A 24,310-nucleotide genomic window follows, 5' to 3' on the forward strand; every position below is an offset into this window, starting at 1 on the left:
ACATGAATTTTAAAAGTTTGTCTGTACATGTAGGTACATATATATATGGAAGTACATATATATATGGAAGAACATTTTATTTTCAGGGAGTCTCCTGCAGAAATAATCATGAAAACTTGAAGCAACTCTTAGCTCTCTGCAGTCTGGGGTCAAAGCTTTCGAAAAAAAAAATCATTCTGTGCACATTTTGATGAATTCATGGATTTAACTTTGCTCTTTTTGTCTGAAAGCAGATATAGGGAAAGGAATCCTCATCTATTCTTTGCAATGTAGTAGAGAGGCCTAAAATGGGGAGAGAAAATGTGTTTTCTACTCGAGGCATACTCAGATTAGACACACACAAAAGACAATCAAGCAAGAGAATAAAGGCTTGTTCTTGACATGTTCTGCAGGTATCAGTTATTATTCAAATCGCAGCAACTACATCATTCACACATCATATGTACATCTCATCTGTTAGTTTGGTTTAGTAACAACTTGATGACCATTAAAATAACCCTCAACCCCACCCTACCCCACCCCCACTAATTTGATAGCAACGACTTACCACAAATCTACTCCAAACTGATGTATGCACTACACTTTGTACAACAGGTTATATCCATCAATCCATTCTTTTCTTGCTCTAGAGTAAACAACAAAACAAAACAAAACAAATCGAACACCACAGCTGTTCTGTCCTTTGTGCGTGCAAACAATGTAAAGTGTAATGCATGGATATATACAATGCATTTGCAGTGTTACAATCTTCCAGGATGCATAATTTTTATGGTAAGTCTTCAAAGTTTTAATAAAGGAAACCCGTGCTATAACAAAGTCGCCGGGACCACTCATTTTGCCTCATTATAATAGGAACCTCGTAATCGTACTAAACAAGAGACCAGCTAAATACAGTACATTGTAGACCGCAACAGAAAATGGGAACAGCTGAATTTACCTGTAAAAAGCAGTACCTCACTTGTAAGCGAGCCTGTTATAGCAGTGTTTTCCCGTAAACAACTTTAATCCTTTGCAATGTTTGTAGGTACAAAGGGAAAACGTATTCTGACAGATATAAACTACTGTCAACTTTGCCTACGTCGAATCTATTTGGACTGAAGAAATAGCTTAAACTTTGAGAAAATTAGACTTATAAGGGATTAAAATGGATAAAATTCAAAGAGAAGAGGACTTGAAAAAACCTCTGACCTAGGTGATTAATGTATTTGACTTATGCGAGAGGTCGACTTAAGCAAAGTTGACTGTATACCTATGAGGATTGTTAAATGTTAGATTGTCAGCCTTGAATGATTCGTTTCTGGCACGAGCGGATGGAGAACAGAAACCGGCATTGGGGATGAACTCGAGCCATATCAGGGCTGCCAGCCATTCATCAATCAAATCAGGTAGTTACATGTGTGCAAAATACATCTCAATGTGCACAAAATAAAAATTATGTACAGCACTTTGATTCTCAAATCTGGGAGATTTGTTTACAATGTATTTTTTTCATCCATAACATACTTGAAAAAATATCAGTTTTCAGGAAATATCCTGCAGAATCATAGAGACTCGCCAACCCTGCTGTATCATTCTCCTCGCTATCATATTACCCAGTGACCTTGTCTATTTCACTTGGAAATACTTGACTGCGAAGTATGGCCCTTACAAGCCTGTTCACCATAGAATACGGTATCATTTTCATTTGCTTTCAAACTAATGGTATCAAACATATCATGACAAAAGAGATGAAAGAACTTTTCCAATGCAAATTTTGTACATGTACAGCCTAGAAATGAATTGATTATACATTTTGTGATTAAGTATCATACGTCAGTATCTGTATTTATAATGAAAAATACTCCAGCTATACAATGTAATGATTGTGATTATAACAGCTTGACTGTATCCAAGCTTCACATACTCTTTTTGTTTGTTTGTTTCTTTCTTTGGCATGTCAAAGTCTGCAAAATAAGCTCTAAACATTCTATCACACCCACATGATGTGGACATCACTGCAAAGTGAAAACAGTAGCCCATGAATCGCCCAGCTGGATGACGAAAAACTATTCCGTGAAATGATGGACTCTGAGCACATTTACATCCTATTCTTCTACATGTACAGTACTCTGAACAGCTTTGAAAATTTCTGCAGAATGGTGCAGGCACTGTTACATCACAAGATGAAATATGTTCGAGTAAATACATACAGGGGAATCTTGTTATAATGAGCTGTTGGGGACCACTGAAATTTCCTATGTTATAATCGGTTATGTCGTTATATCCGGTATAAAAAGGAAAGAATACAAAAGGAATGGGACCTTCAAATTTACCTCATAATACCAGGTATCTTGTTTTTTCCGACCTCGTTACTATGCAGTTCAACAGTATCAACAAACCATCTTCTGAGACCCCTCACAAAGAGTTTACTGTAGTGAGACAGGTAATTTTCAACAGTATGGAACATTTTGTATAAATGACTAAATTTCTTACGAAAGGTAATCTTCAGAGAGGTTTCAGGCTTCAATTAAATACTTGATTAGCAGCAAAACTGATCAGAGAAAACACACACGACTGTAATCCATCACTTGCACATTTAACCTCCCTCCCCCAACAAAAATGAGAAACTCAAGTGTTTTTACATAGATATCAAACATTACATTTAAAAGCATTATGCTAGTCTTTAGTGCATTTAAACTGAAATATCTTAAAAGATTGAATGGCTATATAAAATATAACACTTGTACAATATTTACAATTTACAGTGTACCAAAGTGTGTGGTTATGATACGATACACAAATAACACCCTGGCAAAAAACATCACAATGAGGTTTGCAAATTAACCAGAGCATTACCTGCATGATCAGTCGTCTTAACTCCTTGCCTAATCATATCCTACACAAGCTTGCTGAAAATGACAACTCTTCTGTCATACAGAGCCCGGGATAGTCTTGATTCAAGCTTGGATAGTCTTGATTCAAGCCTGGAGTAAAATTCAGGAAGTCTGAAAGACACACTGAATTGCAACCACTGTGTCCACAAAACATTCAAGTTCATAATTCCACAAAAAATGACACATGTACCCAATATCAATTCCATAAAATGGTTGAATACAGGTAAAAATAGTTTATAAAAATACAGCTTCAAAACTGGAAATTTTTGAAGGTGAGGAAAGAAAGGGTAAGAGACAGGGAGATGCCTCATCGTAAATGATTGATAATGGGCGAGTCCCACACGGCTGAACTGGTGCGTTTGAAAAACCGTGCCCTTTTCTTGGCAAACATGACCTCGAGGTCGGGGGGTTCGATCATCGGGAAGAGGGCGGTGAAGTTGGGCGGGTGGTAGTGCTGATTGATCAGAGCCGTCTTCAGTGAGCCACCTGTAGATAGTGCGGAAATGTGTGACACGTGTGTAAGCCTCATGAATATGCATTTATGTAAATCAAGTGTAACTTGTTCAGCCCTTGTGGAGCAGAAAGTTTCACACTGACTATGGTGCTCAAGGGGAGGAATGAAGTTCAGTTGCTGTTACTCCAAGAAAGTTTGGTGGTGATCTGTTTGGTGTCACTGAGGATATGTGTGACATGTTGAGTTACCACCACTTTTTCCTCTCCCACAACAGTCAGCAACATAAAAAGAGAATACAGCAATACACAAAACAAAATTTGCTGAGCATTAAAAGGAGAGGATTTCTCCAAATGCTGTGTGATTTATCATCAGATTATGATTATGAATAAATTCATGGTACAGTTGCAGTAAATACAATATTTGTGATTGTTTGGAACATAGGTTTGGAAAGAATGCATACCTCATCCCCCTCAAAAAAAAAAGAAGAAAAAAAAAAGGAAAAATACACATCAGAAACATACAAGACATAAATAAAAGGGTCATATCTTAACCTTAATCCCATTGGGTTTTTCGAGGGACTTGAAATCACCGGTGGGTGAAAATTTGCACTAAGGTAGAGGCCAATGTAATCTACACGACTGTATAGTTAGATTTTTCAAATTTTAATGTATGTATTTTATATTAATTAATTTATGCTAATTTATGCAAAAATCATTTTTTGGCCTATAAATAAAAAAATAAAAGCTCCAAGACCTCTAATTTTTGGTGAATATATTCTTTTCAATATCCTCAGCAATAATATTGAAGCAAAAATTCAGCTTCATAATTATTTCTTACGTATTTCCTTGTTTTTTACTTTTTGTTTTTGTTGTTTTTTTTGGTCAAAATTTGTTGCAGAAACTTTTTAAAGCATAATCAGGCTAAAATAAATCATTATCAGCCATTGAAAGTAAAAATATTAATTTTTATATGAATTAATTGCAAAAACACAATTTATGTTGGATTTGTACACAAAATCATGTTTTTGAGCAATTTTTGGGTCTACAAATTTTTTTTCAACGGGGCGTGGCTTAAAAACGGTACGCCCAGGAGCGACAAATTTGGTTTCAAAATTTGTGCGATACTTGAAAGAAAAAAGTAATAAAATGTCGCGGCGAGAACTTCACGCGTTAAGGAACAATCACGCGAAACGTCGAGGGGGGGCCAAAATGCCCCCCCCCCCTCCAGTGGGAATAACACAAATGACACAATGATATAGAATTTTTCAACAACTTTACAGACTTGCATGCTTTTTAGTAGCAGCTACAGAAGTAGTACTCTGTAAAGAAAGGGTTATTTCACACTGAAATGAAAAGCTGTGAAATGAGGATTCTCTGGCATGACCACATGACCTAAGTGAATGAAATCTGAGGAGCTGGAAATTACAGTAGGGGAGTTGACACAAACCTTGGGCCCAGCTGGGGATCTTCTTCTTAGGAGCCTCTTCGTCATCTGTGCTGTCATCGCTATGCATGTCATCGATGCCATAATTTTCTTCTGATGCGGCAACATAGATTCTGTCATGAATAGAAATTGAAGAACAGACTTAAATAGACCTAATCTCAGTTTAAGCCATGTCATACCAGTTAATAAACAGCAAAAGAAAATTTTGTCTATTAAATATCCAAAAGAAAAAGTTACTCTCCGAGTGTCAATGTGCAACAAAAGCAAACTCTGAACTTTTCAGTGAATAATCAATCTCAAATTCTGTGGCATTCCTGCAATAAAGAAATGATATCCTACCTACCAACCTAGGGGCTGCCAATTTTGACACAGCAAAATCAGTACCTACCTAGAGCTGCCAATGAGGACACATCAAAATCAAGGAGATTCCACAGAGCTTCTCGGGAGATTATAGTGTGTTTTCAATAATGAGATAAGGCAATAATAACTCCAGATACCAGAAAGGTTTAAATATTTTCCAGTCAGGACATGAAGAAATGGTTTCAAGGGATGGTATAGTTTTGGATGAGATGGGGCTTCAGTTTTCCAACATTTTCCTTTGAGAATTTTTTTTTGGAGATAACAAGAAAACTCTTGTAAAATATGATACAGCATATAATTTTCAGTGGAAATAAAAGTTTATCTAATGTGATGATTTTTTGAAATGGCTGAGATATCCAAAATAAAGTGATACTAATGACTGGTGGGACTCACCTTTTATTAGCACATCTCGGCCATTTCAAGACCGATTTCCATCAAACAAACTTTGAATTCCTCAGAGAATTGTATGCTCTTTAACATTCTTTGATAAAGTATCTCACAAAAAGTTAAAAGCTGAATCCTCATCTCAACCAATACCATCCCTTTAATCTATCTGGGAGGCTCCTGCTGGATCAGGGAGTGTAGGTAGGTAGGTAGGTTTGTCTCACCTCTGAGGAGTCAGGTCATACGACTGCGGCGAGTTCTCCACCTTCTCCTTGTTGAAGGTGGAGTTGAGGGCGCTGCTCGTGTTGTGCTGCTGCTGGTTGAGTGACGTGTTCAGCTTCAGGATGTTGGCTTTCAGACGCTCATGTTCCTGTCGCATCTTCTCCTTCTCCATGATGGACTTGAGATGGGCTTCCTCCTGATTGACACAAGGGGGTGGGAGGACGGACAAGGATGGATTTTATGCTCGTTTGGAACTTACATGGATTGTATCCCCTGGTCTACAGCATCAAGTTATAACAAAAATGCTTATAGATCACATATATTCCTTCAGGCACTCTCCCATTATATCGTAGTCCTTGGGACTGGCATTTTTTTGTTTCATTGTGTCGGAATGATGTTGCAATCTAAAGGGAATTTTCCACCATACACTTTCATAATCATGATTTCGAAATTTGAATTTTTACTTCAATGTAATAGATTTTTTTATGTTGTGTTTGTGGTAGTGGGAGCGCCCTGTAACTAGATAGTAGCTATTGAATTCATACATAGTGCAATTGCAGATTACAGTTGAATCACCTGGGTCCTAAGATTAAAAAGACATTTAGATGAAATGCCATATTTCTCAAAAAGCATACCATGTAATGATCCATTTGAAAACGAGGTAAGGAGATCAAGCACTGATTTCTTTTCATCTTTCTGTTGCAGTGAACTTACAGTGCTACCGTATAACCTGTTGTATACACATAACGTCGCTGGGGTGACAAGACCTCGTATCTCAAAAATGTCAAAAATTTTTTTTTCTAGCTTAATGGTCAAATAATGGGTCAAGTGATGTCTTGGCCAAATCCTAACTGTCTTACTCCAAAAATGAAGCCACCATGACATGTCAAAGAGAAGGCTTTCCCATTCACTATAGTGCTTTGGCCGCCATGTTTTTTCGCTCTCCTGAACATTTGACAATTTTGAGATACGAGGTTTTGTCACCCCAGCGACGATAAATTCCTTCACAACCATTGGATCCTGCAAACTTTGTGCCAGAAGCAGCATGGCAAAAATCAAATAATAGCATAAACTCACTAATCTGGGTGGGTGAAATGCCAAGGGCAGTTGTTTGCATCTTTTTTTACTACTCATGACAATAATAGGCAAAATATCGAGCAAGGCTTTGCTGCTTGTGTGAGCCCAAAGATATTTCATGTGCGTATTTTGATGGTTTCATAAAATTTTGAGTCTTGCAAGCATCCTAAATATAAGGTTTGACTTGTATGTAGGTGCAATAGTGCTTGTTGTAGGAATTGACTACATAACTATTAAGAAAAGTGCATCTTTGGTTGGAGATTGATAAATACCAGGTAATCAAACTGATTGTAACTCTTATAGACAGGTCAAACATCAGACACAGGAAAACATTGTGATATTAAAAAATTAGCAATAGTGACTTGGTGCTACCTCCCAACTTCCTTCTGACAAGCTGCTCTCTATCTCGTTTGTTGAATTCATTTGCAACTTTTCATGAGGAACACGTATGAAACCTCGACATCTCTAACCGACTTACCTCCTGTCTCTTCTTCTCCCTTATCACCCGCTCAGCTGCAATCTGACGTTGCCTCTCGGCCTCTTCACGAGCCTTCTTCTCCTTTTCCCGATTCTCAGCCTCAAGGACTCTGCGCCTCTCAATTTCTTTCTTTTCTCTCTCCCTGGGAGATGCAAATAACGGAAAAGATTTACACCAACGATGAAGCACTCGCATATCATTAAATTGCCTTTTCCTGCGTGACAAAATGTGGATTATTCGGAACACAATAGGTCTTTATGTTGCATGACATAATTTTGGTTTGCATGTCATGTTCAGAATTTATCTTAACCTCATAAATGAAACCTGAAATGAAAAGTGCACAGAAAAATTAAGCTAAAAGCGTACCTTCTCGATTTTGTTAATGTTTTGAAAACACTCACGATAATGCTTACAGGACTTCAAACATACAATTCTCTGTTGACTTGCAGGATGTGTTACAGTATTATCAATATACTGCAGATTCTTTGCAGTATTGCCAGATATATTGTGTGAAGTATGAAGTCGGGATATCTGTTTGATTACAAATTTCATATGTTCCTGTGTTTTATTTATAGGGTCAAGCACAAAGTATACATACTTTTGTGGGAGGCTTAAAAAAAAAGAGCGAGACATAATTGGTGCTTGCTTGTGCTGTAATGCATATGTAAGTGAGATTATTTCGTACTTGAAGTGCACGAAATGTAGGTTTCCATTTTTTCAGCAAGTGTATTACTAAAAATAGTTTTTTAACTTGCCCGTATGGTTTTGAAGCTAAACCAAGGGCTCTCAAAACATTTTCACAGGCAAGTTCTTATTACATAGTGAACTTCCATTATAATGTAGTCCTCAGGACTGGCCGTTTTCTGTCTTTATATCAAAATTTCATTACAACCAAAAAAAAAAAAATAAAAAAAATCCACAAAAAAACACAAAAAACCCCAACAGAATAGAGCAGATAATGTTGCAGCCTGAATTTTTTACTTCGTTGTAACCGGAATTTCGTTATAACCATGTTCATGATAATGGGAGTGCACCAATAACTTGCCCAACAGCAGGTTTTAGTTGCCCCTTGACAAGCAGGCAAGGGAGTTTGTAGCCAACTGGTCAGCTGATTGATGGGTTACTGTCACCCAGAGGCTTCCCCCCAATCCACCATTCTTGACCTTTGACCCTTCACCCTCACCTCTCCTCCTTCAGCTTCTGCTGCTCCTTCTCCCTGGCCAGGGCCTGCTCCCGCTTGCGCACCATCTCCTCCAGCCGCTGCTTCTCCTGCCGCAGCCGCTGCTGCTCCACCTGTCTCCGGGCCTCCTCCGCCCGACGCTGCCGCTCCTGCTCCTCATACTCCTTCTTGCGCTCCAGCATCTGCAGGTGCCGACGCTCTGACTCCTCCTATCAAGGGAAAAGAAGGGGGTTAATGAGGTTATTGGCGATTAAGAGTGCACAGTCAACCTTGAAATCAACTTTGCTTAAGTCGAATAATCGCCCAAGTCGGAAGGTTTTTTCAAGTCCGCTTCTCCTTTTATTCTATCATTTTTAATCCCTCATAAGCCAAAGTTTCTTTAAGTCGAAGCTATTTCTTCTGTAAGCCCTCTTCTCCTTATAATCTATTGTCTTTAATTCCTCATAAGTCAAAGTTTCTTTAAGTCGAAGCTATTTCTTCAGTCCAAATGGATTCCACAGAGGCAAAGTTGACTACATTCATGCATTGTCATGGGGTTTGTACAGTAGAAAAGATTGCGATCGATGGTGCCAGCAGACAGAAATCAAGCAATCTGCAGAGACCAGTGAAGTCGATGCTACAGCAACTGCAATCATTACAATGTAAAGGGGAAAGTAACCCAAATATACATGTGGATTGCATGAATGCAGCAATATTAGCAGAACACATAAGTGAAAGTTTGAGGAAAATCGGACAAACCGTTCAGAAGTTACAAAGTTTTAAAGTTTTGGTGATGCCATTGCTGGATGAGAAGACTACAGTTTGTGGAAAATGATATAAGGAAAATATAAAGAGAATTCCACAAAATTATATTTTTTTTCAAACAAATGTGCACATTCCCCCATCGTGCTACAGACTATACATATGGTAAGAGTAATATCGTTCCTTCTGCATTCTGATCGGGGTAAGTCAAGTACTCTTTCATTATGCTGGAAAAGTGAAACATACTTTGTATTGAATTTTTGTTATATTTTCTTTTGAAATTATATTGTTGCCCATAATGTTGCTACAAACTGCAGCGGTCTTCTCATCCAATTATGGGGCACCAAAACTTTAAAAAAATCATAACTTTTGAATGACTGTCTGATTTTCCTCACTTTCACTGATGTATTCTACTAATACTACTGCATTCACTCAATCCAAACGTATATTTGGGTTTCATTCCCCTTTAACAATGACAGAAAGCATCTTTAAGACACCGGCCGGCCTCCAAGAATAGAGGATCCATCTTCCTCGCCAAGGAGCTCACCTGCTCCTTGTGCTTCTTCATCTTCATCTCCAGCTCGAGTTTGCGACGCTCCTCCGCCTCGGCCTTCTTCTTCTCCATGGCCTGCCTCTTCTGCAGCTCTTCCTTCCTACGTTCCTCCTTCTGTCTCTCCGTCAGCATCTGCAGGTAATGAGTTAGTTTCTCGGCCTTGGTGATTTGTGATTTCATTCAAAATAAAAATTGCATTTCCAATGTCATGCAGCAGCAGTATTGTAAGCAGCGAAGTTTTAGGAAACAGGGCAAACAAAATTTAACGTGGAAATAGTTAAAATGATGAAATAATAAGAACTCAATGTATGATGCATGATTGTTTAGAAAAAAGGAAATAAATCATATCATCAGCTCAAAGGAAAAGAAAGCAATCAGCAAAAACATGAAAATTGTGTTACATTACAGGTTTTGTGCAATTTTGCAAACATGCGGAGGAAAAAATAATGAAAGAAAAGGGAGAAAGTGAGTTACTAGGTACAAACATCAATTTCATTCACAGAATGATCTGCCTATGTATGATCATAGTGAGAAAGCAGTAGAACCTAATAAAAGTTTCCTGCACAATGAGATAAAACTCGCAAAAATTGTTGCATCAATAATTGCATGGAAATAACATTTACTCTATTGTGATAAGTATCAACATGCTGTGTCTTCCTTTGCATTATATGTTTCATTATATCCAGTATTACACATTGATTGCAATGTGCTGACTCATCACAAAAAAAAATGTCTACATACATTGTAAATGACAAAACTGAATCTACAGTGCTTTACTACCTACATACTATGACTCATGTACCCTTACCTGTGATAAGGCTACATTATACTTGGGCAAACTAAGAAATTAGGAGAGTAAATGATCGCTTGAATATATCTAGAGACCAGCATCTCAATATGGCATCTCATGAAATAAGGTCACAAAAACACGCACAAAAACAAAATCTTTTTCTTAGGTCTTTGGCTTACCTGCTTCTGCTCATATCTCTCTTCCATTTTTTGCTTCTTTTCCATTTGCAGTTGCAAGTTCTGTTGCCTCGCTTCTTGGACCCGCTTCATCCTTTCTTCTCGTTTCCTGGTGAACAACAGCACAAGAGGGTGTTACTGCTTTTACTACCAACACAGTGGCTCGATCACTTTATGCAGACATTCGTCTTTTCTGTCCATTAGTGTCCACTCCCATTATAATGAACACAGTCATAACGAAATTCTCAATAAATTGAAGTAAAAACTCAGGTCACAAAATAATCATCCATTTTATCTATATATTTCACTCTTCATTTTACTGTTCAACAAAATTTCTATATAATGAAAGAAACCTGGTGGTCCCAAGGACTTAGCTATAATGGGAGTCACCTACCTGTATCATTCGAGGTAAAAAGTCACACAGGGCTGAAGATGATATAGTAGTTATTGTCCCAGTTTGTTTGTTTGTTTGTTTGTGTGTTTGTTTGGGTTTTTTTTTTTTGGTGGGGGGTGTGAGGGGTCAAAATTTCTACACTATACCGACCGTTTTGAAAGTGAAGTTATTTGTAAATGGAATTAATGTCACATAGACTTGATCTATATAAAGATGAGACTAAAAATATGATATCAAAGGAACATGCAATCGTGTCTTCTTAGCTGTGCGTGTCATTTCAAACAGTTGAGCTATTTTAAAGGGGATGGCTAGTAACTGATCAGTGGGAATGCTGGGGGACGATAGTTCCAATCCTTGTGGGATTCATTTAAGAGTACATTATATGTCTATTGTTGTGTGAAAATTATTTGCTTCAGAATGGTCTCATATGCAAGTAATGTAAAGTTTAATGTTTCCAGGTTAGCATGCCTGTACAGTGACGGGGCATTAAACTGCACATTACTTGAATATGAGACCGTTCTGAAGTAAATAATTTTCACACAACATATAATGTACTCTTAAATGAATCCCACAAGAATTGGAACAATCATCCCCCAGCATTCTCACTGATTCCCACTCATCAGTTACCAGCCATCCCCTTTAACCTACACTGACTTGTACCAAAAATTCTGTGACAATAAAATGTATTATACATAAGAGGAAATGTGATATGAACCATCTGCTGGCTTACTGCCATTAGACAAAACCTGGTAACAAAATGCTCCTGACATGGTCTTCTCATGGGCCTACTACACCATCCCTATGAAGCCTGAGTTTGCTATACTTAGGAGCTCACCTCTTGACTTCCTCCCTCTTTTTCTTGTTGGCCTCTTCAATCTTCCGCCGGTGCTCCTCCTCCTTCCGGCGCTTCTCCAGCATCTGAGCCTTCATGCTTTCCTGCTGTTCCTAGAGAGGATGGAGGGAGTGGATGTTTGTGGGGAAGAAGGCATTCATTCTCACACACTTTGCTCTGACATTACAACATTAAATACTTTGTCGTGTAGAAATCTTCACAGATTTTGTTCAATGCAACACTAATGTGATACATGTACATCAAAACCATGGAATCCTCTCATTCACTATGATTCATCGACATAAATCTTATTCTACTTACACTACTTCAAGTAAGTGTCAACTTTTTACAGTTAACAATACTGCAAACACATAAAATTCATACAAAATCGATTGTGCAAAAAAACCAACAACCAAAAAACAAAACAAAACTGTCCACATGTATGGTAAAACTCACTATCTTCATCCAGCAATTATGATGCAGTAGTTCCCCTTCATGTTCCAATGAAAGTTTATAATAAGGGTTGGAATCAAATGTTTGGTTATGTCCAATTTGACAAAGAAAGTTTCATCAAAAATCAGGCACAAAGTAAAGTTATGACAGCTATTGTAGTGCTGTAATGACCTACCGATAACTTTTACTGGGGAAGAGATTATATTTGGCACCTCCATACACATTGCTGCACACTGGCACTGGTCTGATGGTCTAGGACCAGTAAAAATCACTGTTGGACCAGTAACTTTTTCAGGAATGGACCCGTACAAAATGAGAAACTGGGTACCTACTGGTCCAAGAGACAGGTTGGACCAGTAGAAATAATGGGTTAGGGTGTACAATTGTGTAGCCCTGTTGTACGATTCTTAAATTTTGCAAAACTGATTGGAGAGTTGCAAGGTGACGACATCCACGCCTCCTCTACTTCGCACTTACTAGAGACACCAAATATTTTGCAGGGATTTTTTTTTCTGTGAAATTCAAGAGTCAGGTGCTATTTGTGAATTTAAAAACACACAAAGATATTTACTCTGATCCTGACATGAATGTGATGTGCACACATAGTACTGTGCTGCATGATTGCCAGTTTAACCACTCACTAGATTGTCAGGAAGTCCCGATCCGCCAAAAGTTAGACTCGCTAAATATATGGCATACACAGTAGTTTCTACCAATGCCACTAGTCTATTGAAAAAGTCATGAAAGTTTCAAATTCTGTTTTATGATATTTTGAGACTAAATCATATACACCTGAAATGTCATGAAATTTCCATTAGTTTGCTTGATCTATTCATGCCAGCTTGGGGAAAGTCACTGCACTTTAAACAGCTTGCCATAGGTCATACAATTTGCTGCACATACCTTGATGGTCTTCTTCTGCGGAGTGTTCCTCTGGATGAATGAAGTGATGACACCAGTCATGTTGCTAGGCGTGCCTGTGATGATGCTCGCCTTCTTCTTGGCATTCAGGGTGTTTAAGAATGATTTTGGATGAGGACGCACAACCTATTGAAAAAAAAAATCCTTCAGGCTTCAACATTACATCAATATATCATTCATTTGAACTGCTAAATGAGCGACACAACACATTGTACACATCAAATAATTTTACTTTAAAAAAATTAACTACTCAGAACAATCTAACAAACAGCAATTTAGTCATCTTTACTCATTGATGTAGATTGGGCAAATTGGATATATTAGTTTACTTCTCTGTTGTGTTGTTGATCAATTAGACAAAATCCAACAATTAATTCTCATGCAGTAAGTCATATCCATGCTCAAAAGATAGGGGGTGACTTTCACCTCATTTCATACTTATTTTACAGCATTCATAATTCAGATTTATTGGTGTGCATTCTTCATGCAACTTATGCACAGTTATCTGCAACACTTGCAAAGAGATAAAACTCATAAAAACATCTTGACTCATGGTCAAAATGAATCATCATGCCACTGGATGCACACTGACCTTTGAAGGTGGACATTCTGGAGACGGGGTCTTGTCTATTATGTTGTCTGAGCTGCTGCTGCTGGATGACCCAGGGCTGCAGAGTGTTAAAAAGTTTATGAATTCACGATGAATCAAATAAATCTGTTTAAAACTGAAAACTTCTATTCCAATTACCAAATGATATTCTAACAATCAGCTGATATGTCAGGAATTATAAGGGTAGACACAAGTGTTACAAACTATCACATATTTAATATATCCTGTTGGAAAAGATAGAAAGATGCACAATAAAGTGATGCTTGAATTGAGAAGTTCCAAACTTGCTAAAAGTAGAAATTGTACATCAGTCCCTGACATGCATTTGTGGGCACTTCTTGTTGAATATTGAAAGTGTAAAAGGCACATGGTTCCGGTGGGTTAGTCAAATGGGAACACAGGCGCAAGTTTCCTATAGAGACCTACGCTATTGACTCCTCTTTCGCGCTTACGCTGTGGCCCACTTGCCCGAGTCCGAAGAAGTCCGATCCACTGTAGCCAGTGGTCCGATCACAGTTCGGCTCATGATTCGGCTGAGGGGATGACAGCTTTAGCAAACTTCTTTGGTGATATCATAATAAGAAACACATATGCACGCACCCTGGCATTACTACAGACTGTGTGATGGGCAGAGAAGACAACAAAGGCAACGTTACTTAGCAACATCTATGCGCTTTACTCTTGATGACAGCTCAACTTCGGCAATCTTCGTATCAACGCTAACTGTGATCGGCAGTATCATCAACAGCGCCCTCTACACTACTGGGACTATGCGCCTTTAATTGATAGTAATTGTGCTAATTCAATACTCTTTTTTGACACATATTTTTTTTTTTTTTTAATTCAGTGGAATGATGTGTGATATTTAGCTGGGAAGGCTTTAGGCAAGAGTTAACATAAACGGTGGCCTGGGACCACTGAATATTTGTGTCGGGCTACCAAATTTATCTTTTGGTGATCCGATACGTAACCTGTATAAGATTCAAAATAGAGTGTTATTTTTGCTTTAAAGGGATGGTACAGTATTGGAGGAGATGAGAATTGGGCTTTTAAATTTTTGCGAGATACCAAGAAAACACTTATGATATAGTACGGAACATACCATTTTAAGAGGAATTCAAAGTTTATTTGATGAAAACTGGGTTTGGAATGACTGAAACATCCAACAACAAAGTAAAACATGGCGATCGTAATAAAGTGTGGTTCCCACACTTTATTAGAATTGCTTTTTTTTGGATATCTCAGCCATTTCAAAACCAATTTTCATCAAATGAATGTTGAATTCCTCATAGAATTACATGCTCTTTCATATTTCATAAGAGGTTTCTCATTATCTCACCAAAGAAAAGTTAGAAACCTGAAGTTAGGTCTCAACCAAAACTGTACGATCCCTTTAATTTTGGGCGTCTACATATCTTTTTTTTTTTTTGAGTCAACAAAATTTCAGATTTAAACATTTTAGTGGTCCGAACGGGCCACCAGATGAAAAAGTTAGTGTAGAGCCCTGCCTTATTATCATGTATTTCACTGGGCTTACAACAGTGAGAATGCTGGAGAGTAGGCTTGTAGAACCTTGTGATGGACAGCAAACTGTAAAATACTGTCATTCATCTACTGTATATGACATAAAAGAAATGTTCAACATCCAGCATAAAGATTCACTTGCAACAAATAACTTGGATCATATTTGGGATTTCTGACCATGATTATCACATGACAGCAACAATCAATGACAAAATGGGCAAAATAGAACACAATGCAGGGGAAACTGCACTTTGGTCAGCCATCTTGTTACCTCGAGGAGCTGTCAACTGTCTTCTCTGCATTCTTCTCCTCCAACGAGTCGTCCAGGTTCAGCTTCTGTGCAAGCCGCGGGCTGCGACGGGGTGACCTCTGGGACTTGGTGCTCTCCAAAGAGTCTCTGTCCATGGGTGTTGCTGCAGCGATAGCATGAACGTTTGACAGGCGCTTGCTGAGCCGAGTGGATCGTCTCATTCCGGACTGGCGTATTGACTTGAGAGAGAGAGAGAGAGAGAGAGAGGGAAAAAAACCCACAGTCACAATAACCCAGCAGTCATGATAAAAAGTGAAAAACAAGATGGGGTCTGACTTACAGAGTATCAATATTCAATCAAGAATTACACAAAACTGATATTTCTTTTAATTTCTACATTGGCAGATCTGTTTTGAACTACAGTAATTCTAATTGATTGAAACAAGATCTTTGGACATACAGTACATTTGTATATTACAATTAACGCAGATGACAATAACTTTTGATAAAATAAAACTAAAACTGCCCGAAATATACAATATTTCTTCTCTCCCTTTTCAAATTTAGGGGAAAAACTGAACGTAAGATATGATTATATTCATCTGTCCTGATACATGTCCAAAAAGCTATTATAGTCCACTGAAACTTTAATATGAAGCAAATACCTGGATATTCCACTTCATCCATTATGTCTATTGACTATAAACTATCTTTGTACACAAGTGCTGTTGCAAATTACCCACACAATATTACTTTCAGAAATGTTACGAATGTAGAGTTAACTCTGATCAGTCCACATACAGTAAAATCTGTCAAGACTGCTGAAATGAATTGCTCACAATGGTCATTATTCTACAATATGCAGTGCATATTTTCGCTTATAGATTGGTGAGGGTACACTAGAAGACTAATTACACTGCATGGCCCTCTGGTTACTAACCTGTCTTGGATGAAGACGGAGGTAGGTTGATGTGCGGCGCTTAGACTTGCTCACCGCGATGGAGGATCGACGGCTTGAGGCCCTGACACTCCTCCTAGGCTGCAGACTTTTCTCTTCCATGAGGCTATCCTCCTCCATACTCAAGGATGAGGATGAGGAGAGTTCGAACTTGGGGATCTTTGCTGAGGAACAGCCATCAGTCACATCCTCACTATGCAACTCCTCGAGGGAATCTTGTGATAAGACAGTGTTGTCTGCCGCCGCCCTTTCTGCATGCATGTCACTTTTCGGTACCTCTGACGTTGGGGTCTCATCTTCTACCTTGTGAGGAGAAGGAGTAATGATTTTCTTCACTGATTTCTCAGCGCTAGCTCCTGCAGAGTTCTCTGTGTTACCAGACTTTTGTGTTGGTGGACTTTTTCCTTTGGGTTTGCTCTTCTCCTCTTCCTCGTTTTCTGTTGTTCCTTGACTTGTGTCGGTCACGGTAGTGGCTCGGGTTTGTCTTGTTTTCAAGTTGGCAAAGAAAGCTGTCACTTCCTTGGCCTTCTCCACTGCAAACTCAGGCTTTTCTTTCTTTTTACCCTTATTGTCTCGCTTGTTGGCGGCTGCAGTGTCTGTCTTCTTTGCGGACACACAAAGATTGAGGATGGGACTGCTGCGGAAAGGGCTGCCACTACATGACGTGGGCGTCTTTGGAGTCGATGGGGCCTGACACATCCTGGAGCGCTTTGGAGAGCTTACTTCCTCTGTCTTCTTGGCAATGTGCTCTTCATGTACTTTGACGAGACGCTTCACATGGTCTTTGTACTTGGATTCCCCCGGCGTTGATGGAGTTGGCGGTGCGCGAGCAAGTCTGGTCTGCAGTCTACCGACAGCCTTCTTCCCTGATTTCACACTGCCAGCATTCTCTGCAGCACTGGACTCTGAGCTACTCTCTGCACTACGCTTCTTCCTAGCCAGTCTCGTTCTTGTAGACTGCCGTGTGGCAGTCCGGGCGGTTGACTGGCGAGTAGCTGCTCTCGTTGAAGCCCGGGTTCCTCTGGTCCTTGTTGCAGGTGGTACTGATCTTTTCTCAGTCGTCTCAGATTCTGACTCATTCTTCTCTGCAACCTTCCCTGTGGTCTCCTCTAGGGGTTTTTCTACCGTTTCCTCTGGGTTTGCCCCTGTTGTCTCTTCTGTTGCTGATGATGGCCCATCACAAGATTCTTTGCTGCTTTTTGTGCTGCCCCTGCCTTTCTTTGACACTACCCGTGTTCTTGTTGTACGTCTTGTAGCTGTCTGTGCCGTTGAAGCGCGAGTACTGGCTCTTGCTGACCTGGCATTTCTTGTTGATTGTGGGGAGGGTTCTACTGTAGTTTGTGCTGTGTCCACTGGAGTTATGATCTCTTGTTTGACATCAACAGGAGAAGCCTGAGGAGGAAGTGGTACCTCCTCCTTCATCTTCTTAGTGGGAGGTGTGGCTACTGGTGGACTGTGGTGTGAGGCAGCCTGAATGGCTTCCTTGTAAAAATCAGACATTGGCTGCGTGGACTGCCGTTTGGAAGCGCGAAGAGAAGATTTTCTGTTGGAGAGAGGAATAACTTGTGAAATAATAAAACTTTTCTTTTTCTTTTTTCATAAGTACTGTTGTGTAGACTTGCATTTTGTTTGGGTTTTTGCAAATGTCCCTTGAATAAGACAAGAATGAATGTACATGTAAGGCATCTTGATGAGAGAATAGTAGGTACTGTACATGTTTACCACACTGGCATAAAACCAGTATATATGCAGGTACACAATGTATTGGTACAAAACACATGTGAAGTACCAATTCAGAAATATCAAACTCTCATAACTATGGAACCTCTTTTTTGGCAAGGCAAGGACACCAATCCCATGTCAACATCTTGTCTATTGTTGCCATTCACTTAATCAAAACACCTTAAGTACGTTTAATTGCTCCCTTTAACTGAGTAGGTGATTTTGCTTTAATCCATTCAATATACTTAAAAAAAAAAACACGAGGTGGATTATGTTTCTCACAACATCCTTCAGAAATAAATCAAGGACTAGGTAATGCACAAGCACAAGCACCAGTGTAATAAGGGGCTGCGGACGAAAGCTTACCTATGTGGCGGCACAGCAGCAACAGCCACTGAACTCCTACGGACACGTCGCCCTCTACGGGCATTGTTCTTCACGCATGGTGTCTTGGGAAGCAGTGTAACATCCTCCCTAATGAAATGTAAAATACCTGCTGTCAGTACTTAGAATACATTGTACAATGTATACTTTTAACATGATTTACATGTACATAGCACAAGTGGATAACCAAGAAACTGATGATCATGCACTGACCTTGAAATATTAAATCAATAAATTGTAACAGCCTTATGTCAAAAACTGACTTTTTTGGGAAGGGATTACCTTTCCTTTCCTTCATGAGCAGGTTCAAGCTAATCATTATCATAAAATCAAGAAAAAAGAAAATTAAAGCCAAGTGCAAACTGCTGCATGACAGCATTTATATTGAACAGCTTAAACATAGTAATTCAGTGTGTTGAAAATTACAGGACTATTAGAAGCTAGCTTACATTTACAACAGCACTGTTTCATTGAGAAATGAAATGTGAACAAAAGAGAAAAAGACGTACAATTGTACAATCCCAATTAGGACCAAAACTTACTTCCCAAAGTCCTTTTTGGCCACCTCCAAAATTTCGACCAGCCATTGCATGTACTGTGCTTCAAACTTCTCCAGAAACAGGGCTGCCTGTGTCTCCCCTTTCTCAAACACATCAAATCCTATGGGTCCATGCATAATTTCATCCGCCATTGCTTTTGATGTTTGGTTAGACCTGTTGTGTAAGAGAAAGAAAGTCAATCAGTAAAGGGTTTAGTTTCACAGTCAAACTCTTTGTAAGTAAGTGGCCCTCAACTGCATACTAAATGTAGAAACATGGATCTGTACTCACTTCATCGCAGAACAGCAAGAGGGACATACAGTTGAACCTCTCGTATCCGGACAAGTCGGGACCGGGGCTCATCCGGATAAGGGATTTGGCCGGATACGGGAGACTCAATGCTTTATACATGTACATACACATGTACTGATGTAGCCCATTGTAGTACCACATGTAGTAATGTGTATACTGCAACCTTTTCATTGTTACACTCAGTAACAGACCCCAAAATAGAGGTGTATCATAATGTTGGGAGTAATATGTAATTCATGTGTGTTTGTGTAGGAGTTCTCAAGGAGTTGGGAATCCCCTTTCCTCCCGTAATAAAAAAAAAAAAAAAAAAAAAATCACGGCGAGATTGCGTCCGTATAAAAGAGAGATCCGGATAAAGGGAGGCCGGATAAGAGAGGTTCAACTGTACTTTTAATTCAAGTCAAACGATATTGATATCGTCAAGACAGCAAACAAGCCATACAAGCTGTGGAATTTTCGGAGCAAGCTTGCACACTCATGGGAGGAGATTTCTATAGTGTTTTATAGCATGGCTCGCTCACTGGATGCTTTAACAAAAGGCGCCCAAAGGCTGGTGAACAGTGTGCAATCAGTCCGAACACCGAACGCAGTATAACTGTGTACAAGGAGTGCCCCAGGGTTAGATGAAAGGCAGAATTCACATAGAAAGTGAACTCGTAATACCTACAAAGCGATTAGTTGCTGAGAAATTCGAGAACCCACCTACTATGTACTCTATCAGTGTGGAATAGTAATTTGGAATATAATGCACAGGATCTGGTTAGTTGTGCTAGGTAGTTGTGATCTTATTTTTCTTACTTATTTGTAAAATGTCTGACTTCAGTTGCATGGGGCTGATTTGTGTGTGGAGAGGTGAGAGCCACAGAAAAAAAAAAAGCACCAACACTTTTAGTCAGATCATGGATCAGGCCAACAGGTGCAGCAGGCCTGCATTGAGTGAACCCGATGGCGCCTGTGCTTCCGTGGGCCAGTGCACATCGATTGATTAAAAACTTGATTTTTGTCAAAATGATCACACAGATACGTTGGAATTGTGACATGCTGCTCACCTCTAAACCATTTTGAGCTTAGCTACATTGATTGTACGAGGTTGTGGACTTGTGCGGGTCCCATGTATGGATGTAGCATCTAGTGTAGCTTTTTTACTGTAGGATGGGCAAGTGTTTTTGTACTTACTAGTAGGCAGCTGCCCCCTTTAATTTTTTTTTTTTCATTTAAAAGAAATAAAAATTAAAAGAAAGCACACCGGATGCGCGCACCCCCTTTAATTTTTTGTTCTCTCTCTCTCTTTTTTTCTTTAAAGACATGTAAATGTACCTCCCTTGTCAGCTGATTGCATCAGAAAATTGCGCTCTATGAATAGGCTCTAAGCATTTGTTTGTTTGTTTGTTTGTGTTTTTGTTTTGGCTTGTCAGCTGATGAAACCTTGACCAAAAGATTGGTCTGTACCTGACTGTATCTTGTCGTCAGGACTCAGGGATATGTTCCAAGAAGACCACGTCTGGCTTCATGGAATCCGCTCCTAGAATCTAGAAATCTAGATCTATGTGGAAGAGAGCCATAAAAGTAAAATTACTGAAAAAATTATTTAAAAAACTCATCCGGACAGACACATTTTTTTTTGTCTAACAAAACCCAGAATAAAACCCGAAAGTGGCACCAGAAATATAAGATAATATTACACTATATACCGATCAAGACCGACCCCATCTATAAATAACTGCTTTGGGGCGCTACAAATTCCTTGATCCGCCCCTGGCCCTGTATCAGTGTATACTAGAATCAGCTGAGAATCTATAAGCTGTGATAGCCTGTAGTGTAAGTGATAATCTACACTGTCTGTAGATCTAATGTTAGTGTCTGAACTCTAATTGTTAGTGATGAGCTAAGCTAAGGAAGGATTTACCCCAGGCCGGGGCCAAATGTTCAGGCTGGTCGCAGTTTGGAACTTCTCCATCTTGTTGCTCATAGGGGGCCTACAGATAGACAGAAAGATCCGTCTGTCCGGTGGAGTCTTTTAGTTATTGACGTTAACGCTGTAGTGGGATTTGGTTTGGGGGGATGGTTGGTTTTAACTTCCCCTCCTATCTACTGTACCTCACGACCTTAACCAGACCCGGACTGTGACTTTAACATGACTAGGGGGTCACCTGACTGACACATCCAGCTCTATATCAGGTGACAATTGACCCCCACGACCTTTACTCGACGCTGATGGACACACGATTTGGGAAAGGAAAGAACTACAAGGCATACACCTGTATAAATCTACCTGAATCAAGCCCATCTTCAGCCTGGCGTAGTTGGTAAGTGTACATTCTGTGAAGTGGACACTAACTCCCACTTTAACGCTCTCGGCTCTGGCCTCAGTCTAGTAATAGTAGTACATGTAGGAGTAGGATGCGTGAAGCCAGACCAGACGCAGTCTCTGTGGAACATATCCCCGACGACCAGATACAGACCGATCTTTTGGTCAAGGATACACTAATACAGACAGATCTAACAGTTGCAACTGATTGACAAATTGCCCTACATCGACGTAAATAAGCACTGAATTGATCAGTGTTTTAGTAGTAGCCATGATAAAAAATCATGGGCGTACATACTCGAGCAGGATTCGAACCCACGACCTCCTGATCACCGGACAGGCGTCATCTCCACTAGACCACCGAGCTTTCGCCCGACAGCAAGTGTTGGTTCTAATCCTTATAGCATGCAGCGGGTACTGCTTTTGTTATTCAAATTTATGAAGTTCTTCCGTCGTGATGTTTTCATTGCAACTGATTGACAAATTGCCCTACATCGACGTAAATAAGCACTGAATTGATCAGTGTTTTAGTAGTAGCCATGATAAAAAATCATGGGCGTACATACTCGAGCAGGATTCGAACCCACGACCTCCTGATCACCGGACAGGCGTCATCTCCACTAGACCACCGAGCTTTCGCCCGACAGCAAGTGTTGGTTCTAATCCTTATAGCATGCAGCGGGTACTGCTTTTGTTATTCAAATTTATGAAGTTCTTCCGTCGTGATGTTTTTCATTGCAACTGATTGACAAATTGCCCTACATCGACGTAAATAAGCACTGAATTGATCAGTGTTTTAGTAGTAGCCATGATAAAAAGTTTGTACGCCCATGATTTTTTATCATGGCTACTACTAAAACACTGATCAATTCAGTGCTTATTTACGTCGATGTAGGGCAATTTGTCAATCAGTTGCAATGAAAACATCACGACGGAAGAACTTCATAAATTTGAATAACAAAAGCAGTACCCGCTGCATGCTATAAGGATTAGAACCAACACTTGCTGTCGGGCGAAAGCTCGGTGGTCTAGTGGAGATGACGCCTGTCCGGTGATCAGGAAGTCGTGGGTTCGAATCCTGCTCGAGTATGTACGCCCATGATTTTTTATCATGGCTACTACTAAAACACTGATCAATTCAGTGCTTATTTACGTCGATGTAGGGCAATTTGTCAATCAGTTGCAATGAAAACATCACGACGGAAGAACTTCATAAATTTGAATAAGATCTAACAGTATTAACAACTTTAGATGATTGAATAGATTGTCCGATCTATGTACGTGTCAAATTTGATTGTCACCTGCATCAATGTTACAAAACAACAAATTATGAAATGAAAATCACATGATCAAAGTCATGATGAAGATATTAACATCCCCCGACCGACATTGAATGTCTTACTTTTATTTAAATTTATTTGACCATTTGATGCATGGCCAACGATGGCCGATGCGATGGACCAGACCACGATTGTGCACCGCGCCGCTGCGTATGGTAACCCTACTACATGTCAACCGCCCTTATTGAAACCAACCGCGTAGTATTGACGCACAGAACGCTTAGGCCCTTCTAGTACGCACTTCACTGCGCGCAGAGCCCATAAAAATGGATTGGTTTTAACCTTAGACTGTTGATGAGGATGTGTGGGAAAACGCGAAACTAGTTCACTGTCATTAATGGTTTTAATCAAGGACAAGATTTCGAATGCCTTTTTTATTTTAAACCGAATCATAATGTAATGTCTATGGAAGTTTCTGAAAAGCTTTGGCCTTTGTACAACACAGTGTTCAATACAAGTCGGTTCGCGTGCATTGTCAATGCAAAAACAGCGGTCGATCTCAATAAGCAGCGGCATCGCGGGGAGCTGAAACGAGGCCACGCAAGTTCGACGGCGATATTTTTGCACTGAAACTTCGAATTGAAAAGGGAACAATGGCATTTGATAGTGCTGGATTTTCTCAATCACGTAGGTCAAGTTCTTATGTGAATTTCAGTGTTAAATATTCTTTTCAAGCAAATAAACATTAGGCGGTCGATGAGTAGTAGGTCCAACCATACATGTAGCAACAACACAATACGCGAGTGGATGTGCAGGGTTCACAAGCGTGTGAAGAATGAATGCATTTTTATACGATAGTCGATACTACACTGTGAAACTGCGCTGTTTTAGCATTAATCACACTGAATTACAAGAATCTTGCGGAATTATGCTGTTACAAAAATATAATCAAAACAATGTACACTTCAAATACTCACGGCTTTTCCAATCATCAAGGCACAGTCGTAAAGAAATGATACCTCATCCACATCGCATTATCTCGCATAGCGATGCCTGAATATTCAGCGTACGTATAGTGATAGAGTGTGTGTC

The 24,310-nt window shown here is 39.6% G+C and overlaps 1 protein-coding gene across 3 annotated transcripts; it reads right to left on the bottom strand.

The window, feature by feature from the left end:
* Window positions 1-370: 370 nt before the first annotated feature.
* LOC140228606 (uncharacterized) lies at window positions 371-24,284 on the bottom strand. Of its 3 annotated transcripts, none has more exons than XM_072308843.1 (15): window positions 24,196-24,284; window positions 19,322-19,492; window positions 18,762-18,869; window positions 16,656-18,216; window positions 15,737-15,954; window positions 13,924-13,999; window positions 13,314-13,457; window positions 11,961-12,070; window positions 10,735-10,840; window positions 9,760-9,897; window positions 8,475-8,680; window positions 7,292-7,433; window positions 5,739-5,932; window positions 4,774-4,883; window positions 371-3,359 (listed from the first exon to the last, which is right to left on the bottom strand). In XM_072308843.1, the coding sequence occupies exons 2-15, from the start codon at window positions 19,468-19,470 to the stop codon at window positions 3,181-3,183; spliced, it is 3,441 nt and encodes a 1,146-aa protein (XP_072164944.1). In that variant the 5' UTR covers window positions 19,471-19,492; window positions 24,196-24,284; the 3' UTR covers window positions 371-3,180. The 3 variants fall into 3 exon arrangements, with proteins under 3 accessions (XP_072164944.1, XP_072164942.1, XP_072164943.1); XM_072308841.1 differs by having other exon boundaries at window positions 9,760-9,924; XM_072308842.1 differs by lacking the exon at window positions 24,196-24,284 and adding an exon at window positions 21,080-21,173 and having other exon boundaries at window positions 9,760-9,924.
* Between the last annotated feature and the right edge of the window lie 26 nt (window positions 24,285-24,310).

Source organism: Diadema setosum, chromosome 5, assembly GCF_964275005.1.
Source record: "Diadema setosum chromosome 5, eeDiaSeto1, whole genome shotgun sequence".
NCBI lineage: Eukaryota > Metazoa > Echinodermata > Echinoidea > Diadematoida > Diadematidae > Diadema > Diadema setosum.